Below are 16545 nucleotides of genomic sequence, written 5' to 3'. Positions count from 1 at the left end.
CTCCGTGACTGTTGATAGGGGTGTGTGTGTGTGTGTGTGTGTGTGTGTATGTGTGTGTGTGTGTAAGAGAGGGAGAGAGACACAGAGAGAGGTAAAGTGAGAGAGGGACATTGCTATTACAGTGTGCTGCCTAGAGTCAGTAGTCACGCGCACACGCCCTAACACACATACAGATCAAAAACAGGATACCTCTCATGTTTATTCATCCAAACACATTTGAATGCTCGATCTTTGGACACGCGATATAATGTATTTTTTAATATCAATTAAAGAGGAACTCCACACTAAATTATTTATTTTTTTGAGCTGTGCACATAATGACGTAATCATGCATGTAGTTTTTTGCTCAAAATTAGCTTGTATGTATACTTGTATTACGTATGTCAGCTGCCACACCAAAAATAAATAGCATCTCAGTGGCTAATCGTAGCCCGTTTGTGCCTCTCTCAAGTAGCTGCTGGTTGTGTTAGCATTAGCAAGACTGATAAGCGTCTGCGGGAAAACCACATTGCACATGAGCATGATTTATTTCTCTTCAATAGCATTAGGTACAACGCATGGACCTGACGATAACAGTAATGTTAACACTGGTACCCACCTTTCTTATATACAGTCTATGGTACCCACACAGTAACTCTCGCAAATGGCCATTAATGTGCTTCTGCTGACTGTCAAAGCTCCACCAGACTCCCTGTCTTTCCAGCAAAGAAACGGAGAGCCTTACAGTAGCTGCTCATAGCTGGTTAGCTCTGACTACCACCTCTTCATCTCTATCCATGCTACACTAATGACTGGAATTAATTAGTGACTGAAAACATTGTTTTCAACATTTTTTTAACGGCAGATTGGTGAGTATGACATGTCTGCGCTGTCGTACTGGTGGAATTAGACTTGTATTAAGGTAGATTATGCTGACTTTACCCCTCAGATAGTAGAAGTGTACCCTTTCTCAATATTTTTTTACCTGGCCTTTATTTGTTCATACTGTCCATGTCACAGTTATTAATGTCCCCGCTTTCTTTATATTGTTATATTATTACTAAACATCTGGGATATTTCTTGTCACTGTTTTGATCTTCTGGCAGTGGCCATTACCTGTGTACTTGTACCTCATCGCACATGCTCATTCAGGTACACCAGGCCTTTGTTTAGGAGGTCTTCTGCTGCCACTACTCAGTTCATGTTCAGGCCACATATGTGTGGCCTTTTGTTGATACAGGACTGAGGGTACAGGGTTGCAGTGTTTACAGGCTATGGGTGGCATAATGCTCTTCATTATACCCTAAAATGATTTTGTTTGTGATTTGGCTTCTAAAGTAAGTAGTGGTCACACATTGCGCGCGCACACACACAAACACACACACACACACATACACACACACACACTATATCCATTACTTGCTTTAAAGAGGTGGCATTATGGTTTTTGGCTTTTTCCCTCTCCTTTATTGAGTCATATATCTTTTTTGTGCATTGTTACGTTCCTCCGGCTGGTAAGTCCAGGGGGAGGAGGAGCAACAATATTTGAAATAAAAACCCGGGGCAAAAGAGGACAGGAAGTCAGGGTTATGTGCAAACTAAATTGTATTTATTCAATATTCAACAAAGGAAAACCAACTCAAAATTACTCTCTCAAAAGGAGACAGCGAGCCAACAAGGTAAGGCAACAATAAACACAGGGTAAGTAACTGAGGGAGCAAGGTTCAACACTAAATGAACAGTTAAAAAAGTCCTCTCTCCACTGAGGAGGTTAAAACCAGACACTGTTCTGGACTCACGGAAGCTCTAAGCTGGAATTCAACCCACTGGTTGAATGGGCTGCCCCTGTACGCTGGGCTGGTCTGCTCACGGGTGTGGGTCTGCAGTGTGGTCGCAACAGGTAGAAAGGGAAACAGACCGCACCGCTGTGAAAAAAGCAAGCCTTCATATCCTCCAAGCAGTGAGTGGTGATCAGGCACACCTGCTGCCACTCACTCATGCAGCTGAGGAACACACAACCCAACCCAAACACACGACCCGTTACGGGTCGTAACATGCATGTATTGGGTTTGCAAAGTGAAAAAGCCCAAAGTCCACCCCAAAGGGAGTTCCCATTGTAGCATGTCTACTTATGATTTTTAATAAACTTATGAGAATGAATACAAATTATGAATTTTAATATTCAGAGAATATTAATTCATCTCTCGTTTCGCGGGGCACCACCGGAGATTCAATTCACCCAGAGTCTCCGGACCTCTGGGTAGCGTTTTTTATTTAATTCAATTATTCACTAGTGATCAGTTAGTTAATAATCGCTTAATTATCTTAAATCAATCAGTCAATCTCATATCGAAGGGGTAGATTCTCGTGACAGGGACTTGGAGTTAGACAATACACACACACAATTCCTGTGATTACGGTGAAATTTATTAACTAAGGTAAAATAAATGCAGTTTAATAGACAAAGGAATAAGCTAACAAACATGAGGCAAACAACAGGAATGTGGAGTTCTCTTGTGGGGAGAATTTGATTCATACGGGCAGCTAATGAACGCAAGCTATGAGTTTTAAGGATTAAAAATAATCTATTAACAAACTATTGGACATCACTGAACACAGAATGCAGGGTTTTAGTCTTCTGCTTGTCATTTCTCCCAGCCGGGTTGCTGGTCAGCAGCTTCACGCTGGCGGAGTTCCGTGCGTTCTCGGTTAGGACGGCTTAAAGCTGTCAGCCGGTCACTTTCTCTGCCAGGGAATTGCTCTGGAGGTCTGTCTTGGTTGGCTTATTGAAGAAAGCTTGCAGTGGGAGGCCTTTACAACCCTGGCTCGGATAAAGGTTCGGTCGTCCTTTGTTACTGCTGGCAGGCCCACGTGGCTGGGTCCGGGCATCGGTGGGAGCAGTGTAAGTTAGCTTGACGAATAAAGCTTAAAAGAACTTGGTCGTTCTTGAATTAAAATTGAGCAACTTAACGGTCTAATAACTAAAAGCAAGTAAATAAAAAGCAAGTAAGTTGCTGGAAACGAGGGAAAAGCCGAGTTCGCCGCGATTTGCATGTGTGGCTTGAAACGAACAAAGAGCCCTCACGGCACGCCGGGTCGAACTTCTTAGGGCATTGCTGGGAGAGGGAGCACACTGAGAAGTGCAGGTGAAGAGCGCAAGAGGACCAGAGGACCAGAGCGAGCGCGTGTCGCTGCTTTTGTTTGTTGGGCCGTGGTTCCCAGGGGGGAAGTCCTTTGTTCACCTGAGGGCTTGTTTCCGGTCTTTTTTTAACTTTTAATATGTCTATTCAAAAATCTATTTGCGCATATTATAATAAAATATCCCAAAATCAAACCTTAATTGTCAAACGGTTATACCGTTCTTAGTTTTAAGCATTTGATAACAATTGTCAGTAGTTAAACCTTGAGGTTAGCATTTCCTAGGAATCACATCAGATGAGAGGAACTTAACTAGCTTCCTGGGTAATATTGGTTGTTACACATTCTTACAGTTGCCATGGTTACGTGTGTGGGGGGCAGTTTAGGGTTTCCTTCCCTTTGTTCACAACACCATCTCTCACAGAAAACTCTGCTCTGATCTGCCTGAAAACAACTTGTTTGTAGTTCAGCCTTTACTTCCCTTTCTTGGGATGTCACAATGAAAATACGTCATACGTCATAATGCTGAGCGACTAGTTCGACACACCCTCAAAAACACCGGTGGAACAGTGAGCTGCAGCACACCTCTCCCTTCCAAACACTAGATACCCTCCAAGCAGTCAATGGACATGAAGTTGTTACTGTGATGTAGAGACAGAGCTCAGTTAAAACTTTATGGATGAAAGATACTTTTGTTACAGATTAATAACTCACCACTCTGAAACTCTTGCTCCAGTCCATGTTGCCAACCTGGTCGGCAACATGTAGCCTACAGCTGAATCGAAGCTGTTTACCGCCTTTTGCTGACCTGCCCTTCTCTGCTTCTGATTGGCTAGTAGTCCTTAACTAGGAACTGCATATGTGCAACTCCCAACAAAGATCATTTAGAGACAAGATGTATCCTCCATAGCTAAAACAAAGCCTTCATCACAGGGTGAAAAGAGGAGCTGCAGCAATGTGCAGTATGACAAAAAAATATGGTGTTTTTTGAAAATGAAACCATGTAAACCTGTTCTGGTACAAACCCTAAATAAGATTATGAACCTGAAAATGAGCATAATACCACCTCTTTAACTTCACTTCAAATCAGTTTTGTGGTAAGATATATATAAGAGGTCTTGTTTTATAATCAACATTGCATATACAGTACTAAATATGGCAAAGCCATTTTTCTGATGTTTCATAGAAATGTTATTCTCTCTGTGTTTCAGGATGAAAATAAATGGACTATTCTGTGTATGTAGTGTTAGCTCAAGAGATTGTGGTTATTTACATTGTTGTGATACTCTCTAAAAAGTAGAGGTCACTAAAACTGTTGAAACTGGAAGAACTGCAATTCAACTTTCAAAGTTAAGGACATTTTTGAAAATCTTTTTCTGTACTCTTACTACCACCCTAAAGGTATGTGTGTGTGTGTGTGTGTGTGTGTGTGTGTGTGTGTGTGTGTGAAAATGAGACGCAAACAGTGAGAGGTAGGACTACAAAAGTGTTGTGTATATGTGTGTTCTTGTGTATGTGTGCGGATGATCAAAGCGCATGGGTGTGTGAAAGAGAGTGACTTGCATAGCTTTTTTTTTTGCATTTATTTGTGTGTGTGTCAGAGGGTGTGAGTGATCAAAGCACATGTGTGTGTGAAGGCTTTTGATAGGGCTGACACGGAGCCTAGAGCAGCACCACTGGGGGATTGTGGGTAGATCAAGACAAGACCCCTAGACCTGCAGTTTTGAATGCAGCAGCACAACAAGAATCAATCCAAAAAATATCAATTGATATCAATGCGCAGGACCAGGAACAATAGAAAGAAAGAGGGTGATTACTCTGATGCTTTACAAAACAAGAAGAAAGTAGGAAGGGATAGGAGGAGGATGAGTGGGTGGGATAACAACAACTGTCTCGCGAAGGAGTAGAAACCAAACCGAGTTCTGCTCTAACATTCATTCTAGGCATGTAAATCGGTTTAGTTGAGCAAGGCTTAGCCAAGAATATGGGCCCAGTCTTAATGTCCACCCTCATGGTCTCAAAGACTTTGACATGTGTTCCTGATAAGTCCACAAGGGCTCAAGGCTGTCCCACTGTGAAATCGTAAAGTGCTTGAGGGCTCTCTGGTGGACTTTTTGAGCCCTTTATGCACCGTTTCCACAAGGCTGAAATGCTGAAGACTTTGCTTGAGGGAATTACCCTCAAGGGGATGTCAAAAATGATCAAAAAAAAAAGAAAAGGGAAATGTTAGCATGTTCATAGCACCAATGATTGCTTCTATTTTTTTTATATGTGGCTGCAGACCTGCCTTTATTAATTCATAAATTGCTGTCCCATTAATCATAGAGCATTTTCAACCTTTGCAGCCTCCTACTCTCACATTTTCCTTGAGCACAGAGGTGATGATAGTTAAAGTCTGTTAGGGATGACAGTTGATACCGTGGGTGGACACTGGGACTGGGCCACAGAGTTATACAAAACAACCAAAACAAGACGAGGAAACGATAAGAACGCACCATGATTGTGTGTGTGTGTTGGGGGATGACGTTGACAGATGTGCTTGTTGCTGCTGTTTTCTACAAAGACACACAGTCATTAACAGACAGTTACACTAATTTCATTGTCTTCTGCTGGCCTAACCTGTAATATAAATGTGCACACCCCCACATACTGTTCGCACTCAAGGTTTGTAACTCTCTTGGGGGTACTGAAGATGGATCAAGCTACTGTTAAGTCTGCTTCTTGGGGGTCATGCAATGGTAGTAGGGAATAATAGGCTTTTTGATATTGCAGTACACTGACACGGGAGATCCCACACTGTGCACTGCCTTGGCACCAAATTCATTCACTAAAGTTTTTGTCCTGCTGGGTTTTTGTTAAGAGGATACTACTCTGAAAAGGGTGCAGCAGAACTTCCACCTCAGGCTAGATTGTTTTTCAAGTTTTTAATTTGTTATATAGTTTCCAAATTCTGCTGTTGCATACTACCTACTGCTCAGTAGTAGCACAATATGTGTGGTTTACATGTAAATGTGTGTTTTTCTAAGCCATCACAATCTGCAGTCTGCCTAAGAAAGGCATCATTTCTTTTTTTTCTGAGTAATCTCACATAATTAAAAAGGTAACACCTGTTTCAGATACATAACTAGATCTATGGTTGAACAGTTTTTGCATGCACAAATATCCATGCACACACATACGCACACAGATCAAAAGCGCCATATTTTTCACATTATATAACAAAGCCTTGGAGCCACAAGGGTCCAAGTGATATTTGGGGACAAGATGAATTTTCTGCTAAACTAAACAACTTTTGAGCCAAATGCAGCCAGTTGATTTTTTTTCTTTTAAATACATAAAAAAAAACAGATTAGAGTAGTTATATGCTCGCCAGCTTTGAGTGCAATGGGCAGTGCTCCCAGCAGTATGAAAAAATAAAATAAATAAGAGACACATGATTAAAATCTGAAGGCTTCATTTCAACATGATGACTCTAAATAATTGAAGCAACAAAGCGGATGACACTGTTTGGGCACTGTTGCCAGAAGTGTTCCTTGCTATATTGTTACTTTAGTTCTACAGTAGCTACAGTGTACTCTGTAAGTATTGGTACATTGTTATTTTTGTATTGTTTGTATCCTGCAAGCTGGATTAAAGCAAACAAAATGACAGTGATGTTATAGTCCTGGCTTTCAGCTTTCAGGGTATTTAAGGGTGTTGGCATCCATACTGGGTCAACAGTGTTGTCATTTCTATATAGTTCTCCAATTGTATGACATTGCAGCAGAACAATGATCCCGACATACAGACAAGAAACCAAGGAGTATATTATGGCCAAACAGAGCAATGTGCCTCTCTTGCCAGTTCAGTCACCCGACCTCAATCCAACTGATCATACTTTTCAGGAAACAAACAGTAAGTGAAGCTGGCTGCAGTCCAGGCCTGGCCAAGCATCACTAGGAAATATAGTCCCCAGTGAGAAGTGCATTCTGTGGGCTTTAGACTTCTGTCACTCACCTATTTATTTATTTCAACCTTTATTTATTCAGTGGAGTTTTACTCAGAGCCGAGCTCTCTTTTTCAAGACCACTGTGACCACACACAGTTGTTCACGTTCACACCTGGAAGACCTGAGCAACTAGGGTTAAGGGGCTTGCTCAGTGATAGTAAAGAGGGAGGGGTAGTTGTTTGTCTTTCACTTTCTCCTCACAGATTTATCCTGCCAGTTAATGAACAAAAAAGTACATATGATTTAATTTAACTTTCTTTTTTTGTGTTTAATACATTTTAGTCCCCTAAAATTGAGAAACTAGATTTAGAAATTGCTATGATACCTATAAAGTTCATCTAATGTGAATGTAAGATGTCTGTGAAGTTTCTCAGTCATCCAGGTCATAGTTATCCAACGAAGATTAAAGTCAAGGGAAACTGGACTTGGTTGAAGATACTGGAAGACTTTTCGTCACTCATCCAAGGGACTTCTTCAGTTCTGACTAACTGGTAGGGAAACTCAGCTATTTAACCTCAGTGGGGTCGTTTGCCAGGATCGTCGATAGTGCTGGTTCGTTAGTGTTCCTGGTTGTTGTAACGACAGTCGTTACGGTCGTTAGGACTACCCGTGACCCAAGACTGAACGACCATCGTTGGCATCTTCACAGCCACAAGATCCAAGAAGAACAAAACTACAGGGGATGAAGAAAAGAAGGTCAAACACAACAACATTGTGATTCCATACGTGTCTGGAGTATCAGAGAAACTCAGGAGGATTTTCAACAAACACAACATCCCTGTGTTTTTTAAACCCAAGAACACACTAAGACAGATACTGGTACACCCCAAAGACCGCACACCCAAACACAAGAAAAGCAATCTAGTGTATGCTGTCCAATGCAGTGAGGAATGCACAGACCTGTATATTGGGGAGACTAAACAACCACTACACAAACGCATGGCTCAACACAGAAGGGCCAACTCCTCAGGTCAAGACTCTGCAGTCTACTTACATCTGAAGGACAGAGTACATTTGTTTGCGGACCACCAGGTGCACATTTTAGACAGAGAAGATGGATGGTTTGAAAGAGGTGTCAAGGAAGCCATCTACACCCGGGTCGAGAAGCCGTCATTGAACAGGGGAGGGGGTCTACGCCACCACTTATCCCCCACTTACAATGCTGTCCTTTCATCACTTCCCAGGAAACTCAACAAACGTAACCTATTGGCCTCAGGTTTGGCCTCAGGTCAAGATGCCAACGATGGTCGTTCAGTCTTGGGTCACGGGTAGTCCTAACGACCGTAACGACTGTCGTTACAACAACCAGGAACACTAACAAACCAGCACTATCGACGATCCTGGCAAACGACCCCACTGAGGTTAAATAGCTGAGTTTCCTACCAGTTAGTCAGAACTGAAGAAGTCCCTTGGATGAGGGACGAAACGTCTTCCAGTATCTTCAACCAAGTCCAGTTGCCCTTGACTTTAACCCTCGTTGGATTATGTGAATGTAAACACTCTCAAGTATAAGATGAATGTCGGCAGTTAAACGTCGTAGTTTTTTTTCATTTTTAAATTCAATATGCTGTGTACACATATGTACAAACTGTAACAAAATGTGTCACTGTCAGAATTCACTGTATATAGCTGCTACATATATCCTTTCTCTATGTCTATTCATACTATTCAGAGTGTGGGGAGTTCCCAGCATACACTAGGTTAGGGTCAGTGTACTCCCTGGACAGGTTGCCAGTCTGTCATGTTTATAGACAGATTTACACTCACATTCATTTCAATAGACAATTTATTATGATGTATAAGTTATTAATTTTTCAGTTCACCTAATCTTTACTATTCATTGGTTGGCACTAAGGTGACAGTATTTACTACTGAGCCACTCAACAAAAGAATTCCTTTCCAAGCGTACCTAAGCAAGTCTAGGTTTTGCATAACGCAAGCTCAATCTAACAATCATGTCTCCCTGCAAGCCACATTTACAGTATGTACGTGAAAGCACATTGCACTTTTCTCCTGTGCCTTTCACTCAATTTGTGCTTATAGTCTGTGTAAAATTACCATGTGGTTTGCAAAGGCAATAGGTTATTACTCAGTAAGTGACTGGGGTGGTCTTTTAGAGATGCATTTTGTGAGGAGCACTCAAAAGGTGCAGATCGGAGATGGATTTGTCTTAGATCAGTAAGGTCACAAGATAACAGGATTCAAAAACATTTACTAAACCTGCAGCTGAGAAACATTTCAGCATGTATCACTCAGGAAATTACAGTGGTGATCTTACTTTATTGAAGGCTTTGTAAAAGCTTCAAAGGAAACAAAAAATGCCTGCGGAGCATGAGCAGCGGTATTGGTATACAAAAAAAACAGTTTATTAAGTATCTGAAAAATTCAATCAACACTTATTAATGACAAAAAAAAATATTTGTTCCAACAATTAGGGATTGTTATGTGTCTGTAGTGCTCACCTTCATGACATCAGATCTGCAAGGTCTCTGGGCTGCAAGGATAAGACAGTAAAATGCTACATGTCAAAGGACTTGAGACCTCAGTCATGGCTCTTTTCACAAGACAAACCCATGTATAACTTGTGTATCAATGGATTATTAAAATTAAATCAATTTAATCATTAATTCAATTCATTGATTTTAGTTTGGTATCGGCAGATGCTCTGTTGTCATTTCCGTATCGAGCCAGCTCTGGAATGAGACCGCTGACGGTTCCTTAGAATCAGTAAATGCAGCCACATGCACAAACTTATGCAATCACCAAAGTGCATTAGTAACTCAGTGAGCATCAGACTTAAATTTGAACGTTTTTGGTTATTAAATGTTCAGATATTGTGTTAATTTTCTTGTTTTTATGAAAATCTTTTTAATCTTTAATCTTATTATTTTATTATTTAAATTTAATTTTTTTATTAAACCTTGCAGGTTTGGTCTGTTTGACAGGTAACATGCAACAAAATGACTTTTAAGCAAGTTGCAAAAGGCTTTGTGAATCTGGTCCCCTCTCACTTTGGAAAATACATACTGTACAAAACATGTGGGCAGTACCTAAAACATGGCTTAAATGTGCAGAAAGGTGTAAAATATGTGAATATTATTTAAGCACTTTTAAATGAAAAAATTTGTATTTCTGTAGCTCCATGTGGAGGACAGTATGGTGGATCTGAAGGAGTTGTCTTGTCTCCAAACTATCCTCTAAACTACACTACAAGACAGACTTGCTCCTACTACATCACTGTGTCCACACAGTTTGGTAAGTACATAAATTAACACACCACATGTCGTAAACGAAACACACAAAAGCTAATTTGTAACCTAATTAATTTCTGACATTTTTTTTTTCTTGCCTGTTCATCTTCTTCAGTGGTGTTTGGTCAGTTTGCTGTTTTCCAGACAGCGATGAATGACTCAGTGGAGCTGTTTGATGGAGCCAATGAGAATGCTCGGTTGCTCAGCTCCCTTGCTGGGTCACATTCAGGTGAGTCTCCTATTGGCTGACAGCTAAAGGAATGCCTTTGGATGTTGTTTGCTTGTTTTTTTCCGTCATTGTGAGTTGACTTATTGGGACTCATGACATTATATTTTTGAAAAGCTGCCATTTAGTTCTAATGTTTAAATTTTTTTTCTGTGTTTTCCCTTTTTTGTGCTCGTGTGCACATCTTTGAAAGAGGAAAATAATGAAATAGTCTGTAAGAAAGCAGCTCTTGGGGGCTGTAGAACACAGCAGCAGTGGTCGTTATCACAATTTATTTGACAGTGATGTATTTGGTGAAAATCCATTTTGGGTTATCTTCACAAGAAGAAATCAGCAGTGGAAAGCATCTCACTGGGGCCATACAATATAAAGTAACAGTGATACTTCTTAGCACAATCCTCCATGGGTTTCCTTATCCTCCAACTTTTAGTCATCCCAGCTCTGCAACATTTTGAGTCACTACACAGGAACACAGTCAGCATGGATGGAAATTGAAAGCTCAGGCAAAATCGATGTAGATGTAGTATGAAGAAATATTGATTAACATAGTTGTTGGCAAAATGTGCTCTCATTGCCTCAGAGTTTCGTGTTCTTCTGTTGTGCGTAATGGCCACGGGGCATGCTGCAAGGGAACCCCACTGGAATTGACATTTAGTTTCTTTCTATAAAAATCAGGGCTTTTAAAATATTTTCTCTGTAATGTTTATTCAGTTGCATGCTTGCACTGTCACGACTGGCCAAAATTAAGCAGTTTAATAAAGCATAAGACCGGAAATGCCAATAAAAATATCTTTCCAATATTAACATACTGTAGAATTTGATGGTAAAACATTAGTTTTACATTAGGTTTACATTTTTGCTTTTGCTATGCTTTTTGTACCTTCATTCATTGAGTGGATCAGTGAGCTTATTTCAACATAACATTAACAAGGAGGATGTGACAGTTTTTGTTTAGCTAAATGTAGCTGCACATTATGCAATTCAACTACTATTCATCTTAGTTAAAAAAAAAGAGGCCAGTTTATATAATATAGAATGGGTGGTTTATTCCTTAATGTTAATTTTGGTTTGAAATTCCCCTTTTGGCTAAAACTGGCAGCAAAGAATGAAACAAACACACAAGGCTTTACAAAATAATATTAGGCGCATCATTACCCTATGACACATGCACGAATACACACACACACACACACACACACACACACAGGCAAACAGCTTTGTAGCACATTGTTCCAGCTAACTGACTGATTATCCTGACACACAAACATATTAACACACATACATGCATACTGAACTTACACATACACACACATCCCGGCTCAGTTAATGATGGTTCTAAATGTCAGCCACACCGGACCATGTTTTCCTCATTTATCACTGTTATTTCATTTGCTCGTGTATGTGTGTGCATATATATCTGCCTGGGAGTCGGTGTGTATGTGTGTGTTTGTTCCTACGTTCTTATTATTGTGAGGATCACATTTTGCCACAAGGCAAAAAGGAAGGAGAATTCCTGCTAAGTGGTTATGGGTGCTGTAGAAACAAACAGGCTGTGTATGTTTGTGTGTTCATATGGAGCTGTATTTTTGAAAAAAAAAAAAGTGCTGTGTTTTCAGGAGAGAACATTAAATTTTTTTTGTTTGCATTAACATTAACATTAATTTTGAATTAATTTTAATCATTTTTCTGTGTGTGTGTGAAATTCTTTGTCCCAGGAGAGACACTGCCATTGGCAACTTCCAATCAAATCATGCTGCGGTTCAATGCTAAGAGTGGCCAGTCAGCTAGAGGTTTCCACTTTGTCTACCAAGGTAACTCTAAATCTTTCGCTCTCTTTTATCAGAGTCATTCTACTTATAACTATATTTCATTTTTCTTCTCTCTTCCTTCTTTTCAAATGATTTAATTACCGTCATCATTGAAGCTGTGCCTCGCACTAGTGACAGTCAGTGCAGTTCAGTGCCAGAGCCTCGGTACGGCAGGCGGATCGGTTCAGAGTTCTCAGCTGGTTCTGTGGTTCGGTTTGAGTGCAGTCCAGGGTATCTACTGAAAGGATCCAGTGCTATGCGGTGCCAGGCTGTGCCAGGTGCCCTTGCCCAGTGGAATGCAACAACACCAACCTGTATAGGTTCGTCAAAGCTAACCAGCTAACATATGCAGCTCCAAAAAAAAGAAATTTGTCTTTCCTGTGAATCATCCAGTACTGTATGAGTTGGGATTTTGACATTAATTCTAACAAACTAAATGTATGCCTGAGTGAAATCTCCCTCTGCTTAGAGCAAGCCTTTTGCAAGCAGCTTCAACTGTCACCTCAGTTTATACCATAAATAATGTTAGTTATCATATTTTCTCTCTCCGGCTCCCCGTAGTGTTAATTTGAACACCATATTGTTCCTGGGAATGCAGAGCCATATTCCAACAACCTGTCCTATTTGTTAGCTATTTAGTTAATAAACTTTGCCAAGATATCCATATTTTATGTCTTTATTCTAGTTCCCTGCAGTGGCAATTTGACTGAACGTCGCGGTACAATACTGTCTCCTGGCTATCCTGAACCCTACCCAAACAGTCTCAACTGTCTGTGGAGGATCCATGTCAGTGAAGGGGCTGGGATACAGGTACAGATATGTTTACATATACACTAAATATAATGTATAAACACTCATTATGGGAGATGCACATAAACTTGGAGGCTATTATGTTTATTTATTTTTATTTTATGCTATTTAGATCCAAGTGATGACGTTTGCTACTGAGCACAACTGGGACTCTTTGGAGATCTACGATGGAGGAGACATGACAGCTCCTAAATTAGGGTCATTTTCTGGTATGACAGTATGCTCTCTCACACACACAAACGCAAACTCATGCACAGACTCCCATGCACACAAGCACTCCAGAAATCTATGATGGATGAGATATGACAGCTCATAAACTATAGACCCACACACATAGCACATATGCACACTCGAACATGAACACACACACACAAGATCTATGATGAATTAGATATGACAGGTCTTAACCTATAGATACACACGCATATAGCACACCCTGGCGATCTATGATGGATGAGTCGTAATACCAAAAAAATATGATATACATCTTAAATAAATAATAAACACTTGAATTCTTCTGATTTCCTGGAAGTCAGTGAGAGGAATAGAAGAAAGAAGGAAGTTAGGGAGGGGATGTGTTTACCATGAGCTTTGAGTGAAGGATGATAAAAAAAGAGGGAGAGAAAGAAGACGGGGAGGGATAAAGAATGATCTAACCTTTTACTATTTCCCAGCGGAGTTTCCCCTGTGACCTGCCCCAAGCACATACCTGTCACACACCTATCACACATTAAACATACTGCCCACAGGACAACACACACACACACACACACACACACACACACACACACACACACACACACACACAAATGACTATGCCCAACGGCACATTGGGGAGCTGCCCACTATAACCACAGTGATCTGATGTTGGCCACTGAGCAGCTTCACACTAAAATGCTAGCTGTCCACAGAGGGTGAGGTGTCGTTCACCTTCTGTGCACATAATTTCCCAGCTGGTCGTGGGATTTAAACCATACTTGAAAAAGTGTCACCATGTATTTTTCACTTGATTTCTTTTTTTCTTGTATGCCCAGCATTGGGCTACATAAACTTTAATGGTATTTTTTTTATATAAATTAATGTAGGTGAAAAAGAAATATACTTAAGTAGCACTTTTTTTGGTTGCACTTATCACATTTTAATTGTACTATACTAAGTGTATATTAAATGTTTATTTTGGAACAACTTAAATTATGATAAGTGTCCTTTTAGAAATACTTAAACTCAACTTTAAGATAATTGCAATATATTTGAATATACTTAGTTGTGTTAAGATGGAACCACTTTAACTACCTTTATTGTAATTTAAATATACTTCTTTAAATTTAACTTAAAATGCCCTTTTGTCCTGTACTTGAAGAACAGTTTAAATATATTTTAAACTTCACATAAATGTCTTCCCTGAACATTTTTAGTAGCATATCAGCTTTTAGTAATTTATTTCTTGTATACTCCAAGAGCCACTATTAATATATTGGGAAGCTGCTTTATGAAACTATTCAGTATGAGAATAATTCATTATTAATGCGTTAAAAATACCTTGCATAATAAAAATCAGTAAAAAAATAAATTCCTGTACATTAAAAGGTACAGCAGCATGTATCACATCTAGACTAAAACACCTTCAAATAAAATAAAATCAGTAAAATGATGACATATGACCAGTATTACTGAAAAGCTCACTATACACATCCCATTATTAATGTTACCCATGGGGGTCCCTCATACAGTTCGGACACTGGGCAAGCCATCCCACTTCTGACACCATATGCGGCAAAAGGCGAGAGCAGTCACCCTACCCAGATTCAAACACAGGTCTACAGGGTACCAAACATGCAACTTTGACAGCAACGCCAAAGAGCCAGGCTCATTGGTATGGCAGCCCAAGCGCTTACTCAACTGTAGTGAAGGTACTTCGTCACAAGCATACAGTACAAATGGTGGAACCAAACTGAAACAGAAAAAATGTCACAATCCTTATCCTTCAAATGGAGGGTTGGTTATCTTTATGTAGGACTCGTTGCATTTTCTGCAACTGCAGACACTATGGGATTTGGAAACTGCTTTATCACACAGCATCTGTAGAAGGGAAAAGAAAATATTTTGTCTATATCAAAGCAATATTACCTCTAATTAACTAACTACGATTGTCTGATTTTTTTATTTTGTTTAAAGTTGCTGAAACACAATATGACATCATGTCTAACTGTTCTGATAATGCTAACTGTTTAGGCTCAGGTGAAATGGTTTCCATAAGGGACCCCTCCCAGTTAATGCTCAGTTCTTCCATTTCAACATGATCCAAAACATTACATAAACACTACTGTATATTCAGCCAAGGAGCTGTATATGATAAAATGTTATTAATCCGCAACAACAAATAACACAAACATTCAGACTTGCTTAACAACTGTGCTGTCTACATGTCATTTCACATTAACACAGCAGTCAATTTGTGAAGTACAAAAGCAGCCACTTAATGTATAACAATATTTTAATATAATTATTTTTTCAAAAGAATATTTGTTTATTTAGTCCTGTTGACATGTAGTGAGAGCAAAAACAGTGATCGTGTGCAGGAGCCAGACATCCCTATGAGCACATTGAGCTTGTGAGGGTCCAGCTGGTCCTTTGAGGTTTTCAGGGCCTCTAAGCCATCTGAGTGAGGCAACAATCCCAGGAAGCTCTAAAAGAAAAGAAATGCAGTTGCAAATGAGTTTAAATATTCAGTTAGGCCAAAACTTCCACCTAGTTTAGTTCATTTGCGTATCATTATAAATACTGTAATTCTATTCTTATAGCAAATCTTTATTATTATTCTTTATTTAATTTTTTTGAGCTAAGGCAGGGAATTCCAACTCTGGGTTTAGCATTAAGTTGGTTAAAGTTGGCAAAGGGTAGGTTCAACTTTTAAAAGTTGAATACAGGATATATAATAATAATAATAAAATAATCTTTATTTGTAAAGCACTTTTCAAAAACAAGTTACAAAGTGCTTTAACAAGTGTAAAGACAATAATACCCAAAAGACAATAATACAAAAACAATACAAGATAAAAGCAAGAAAACATTGAAAAGACTAACGTCTAAGATAAATATAAAATAAGTAAAATAGAATAAAATAAAAGGGATAAAATAGTCAAATAAGATCGGGAAAGGCTCTCCTATAAAAGTATGTTTTAAGAAGGGACTTAAAAGAGTTCACTGACTCAGCCGACCTGATTTCCTCGGGTAGGCTGTTCCAGAGCCTCGGGGCCCTGACTGCAAACGCTCTGTCCCCTTTATTTTTCAGTCGAGACTCTGGAACAGACAACAGACCTCTGCCTGAGGATCTCAAGGTACGTG

At 39.6% G+C, this 16545-nt stretch overlaps 1 protein-coding gene across 1 annotated transcript in view; it reads left to right on the top strand.

Moving 5' to 3' along the window:
• The window catches only part of LOC119890634 (CUB and sushi domain-containing protein 1-like), a 156344-nt gene that overhangs the window by 57554 nt on the left and 82245 nt on the right, over nucleotides 1-16545 (top strand). Inside the window, exons 21-26 of the mRNA XM_038701984.1 lie at nucleotides 10244-10360; nucleotides 10472-10585; nucleotides 12298-12393; nucleotides 12507-12710; nucleotides 13076-13200; nucleotides 13313-13409. Coding sequence (XP_038557912.1) covers nucleotides 10244-10360; nucleotides 10472-10585; nucleotides 12298-12393; nucleotides 12507-12710; nucleotides 13076-13200; nucleotides 13313-13409 — 753 coding nt within the window. The remainder of the gene's footprint in view (nucleotides 1-10243; nucleotides 10361-10471; nucleotides 10586-12297; nucleotides 12394-12506; nucleotides 12711-13075; nucleotides 13201-13312; nucleotides 13410-16545) is intronic.

The sequence above is a fragment of the Micropterus salmoides genome, unplaced genomic scaffold, assembly GCF_014851395.1.
Source record: "Micropterus salmoides isolate LMB-PRFRI ecotype aquatic unplaced genomic scaffold, ASM1485139v1 Ms_hic_scaffold_6, whole genome shotgun sequence".
In the NCBI taxonomy this organism is placed as follows: Eukaryota; Metazoa; Chordata; class Actinopteri; order Centrarchiformes; family Centrarchidae; genus Micropterus; species Micropterus salmoides.
This window is presented reverse-complemented; position numbering and strand designations above follow the sequence as displayed.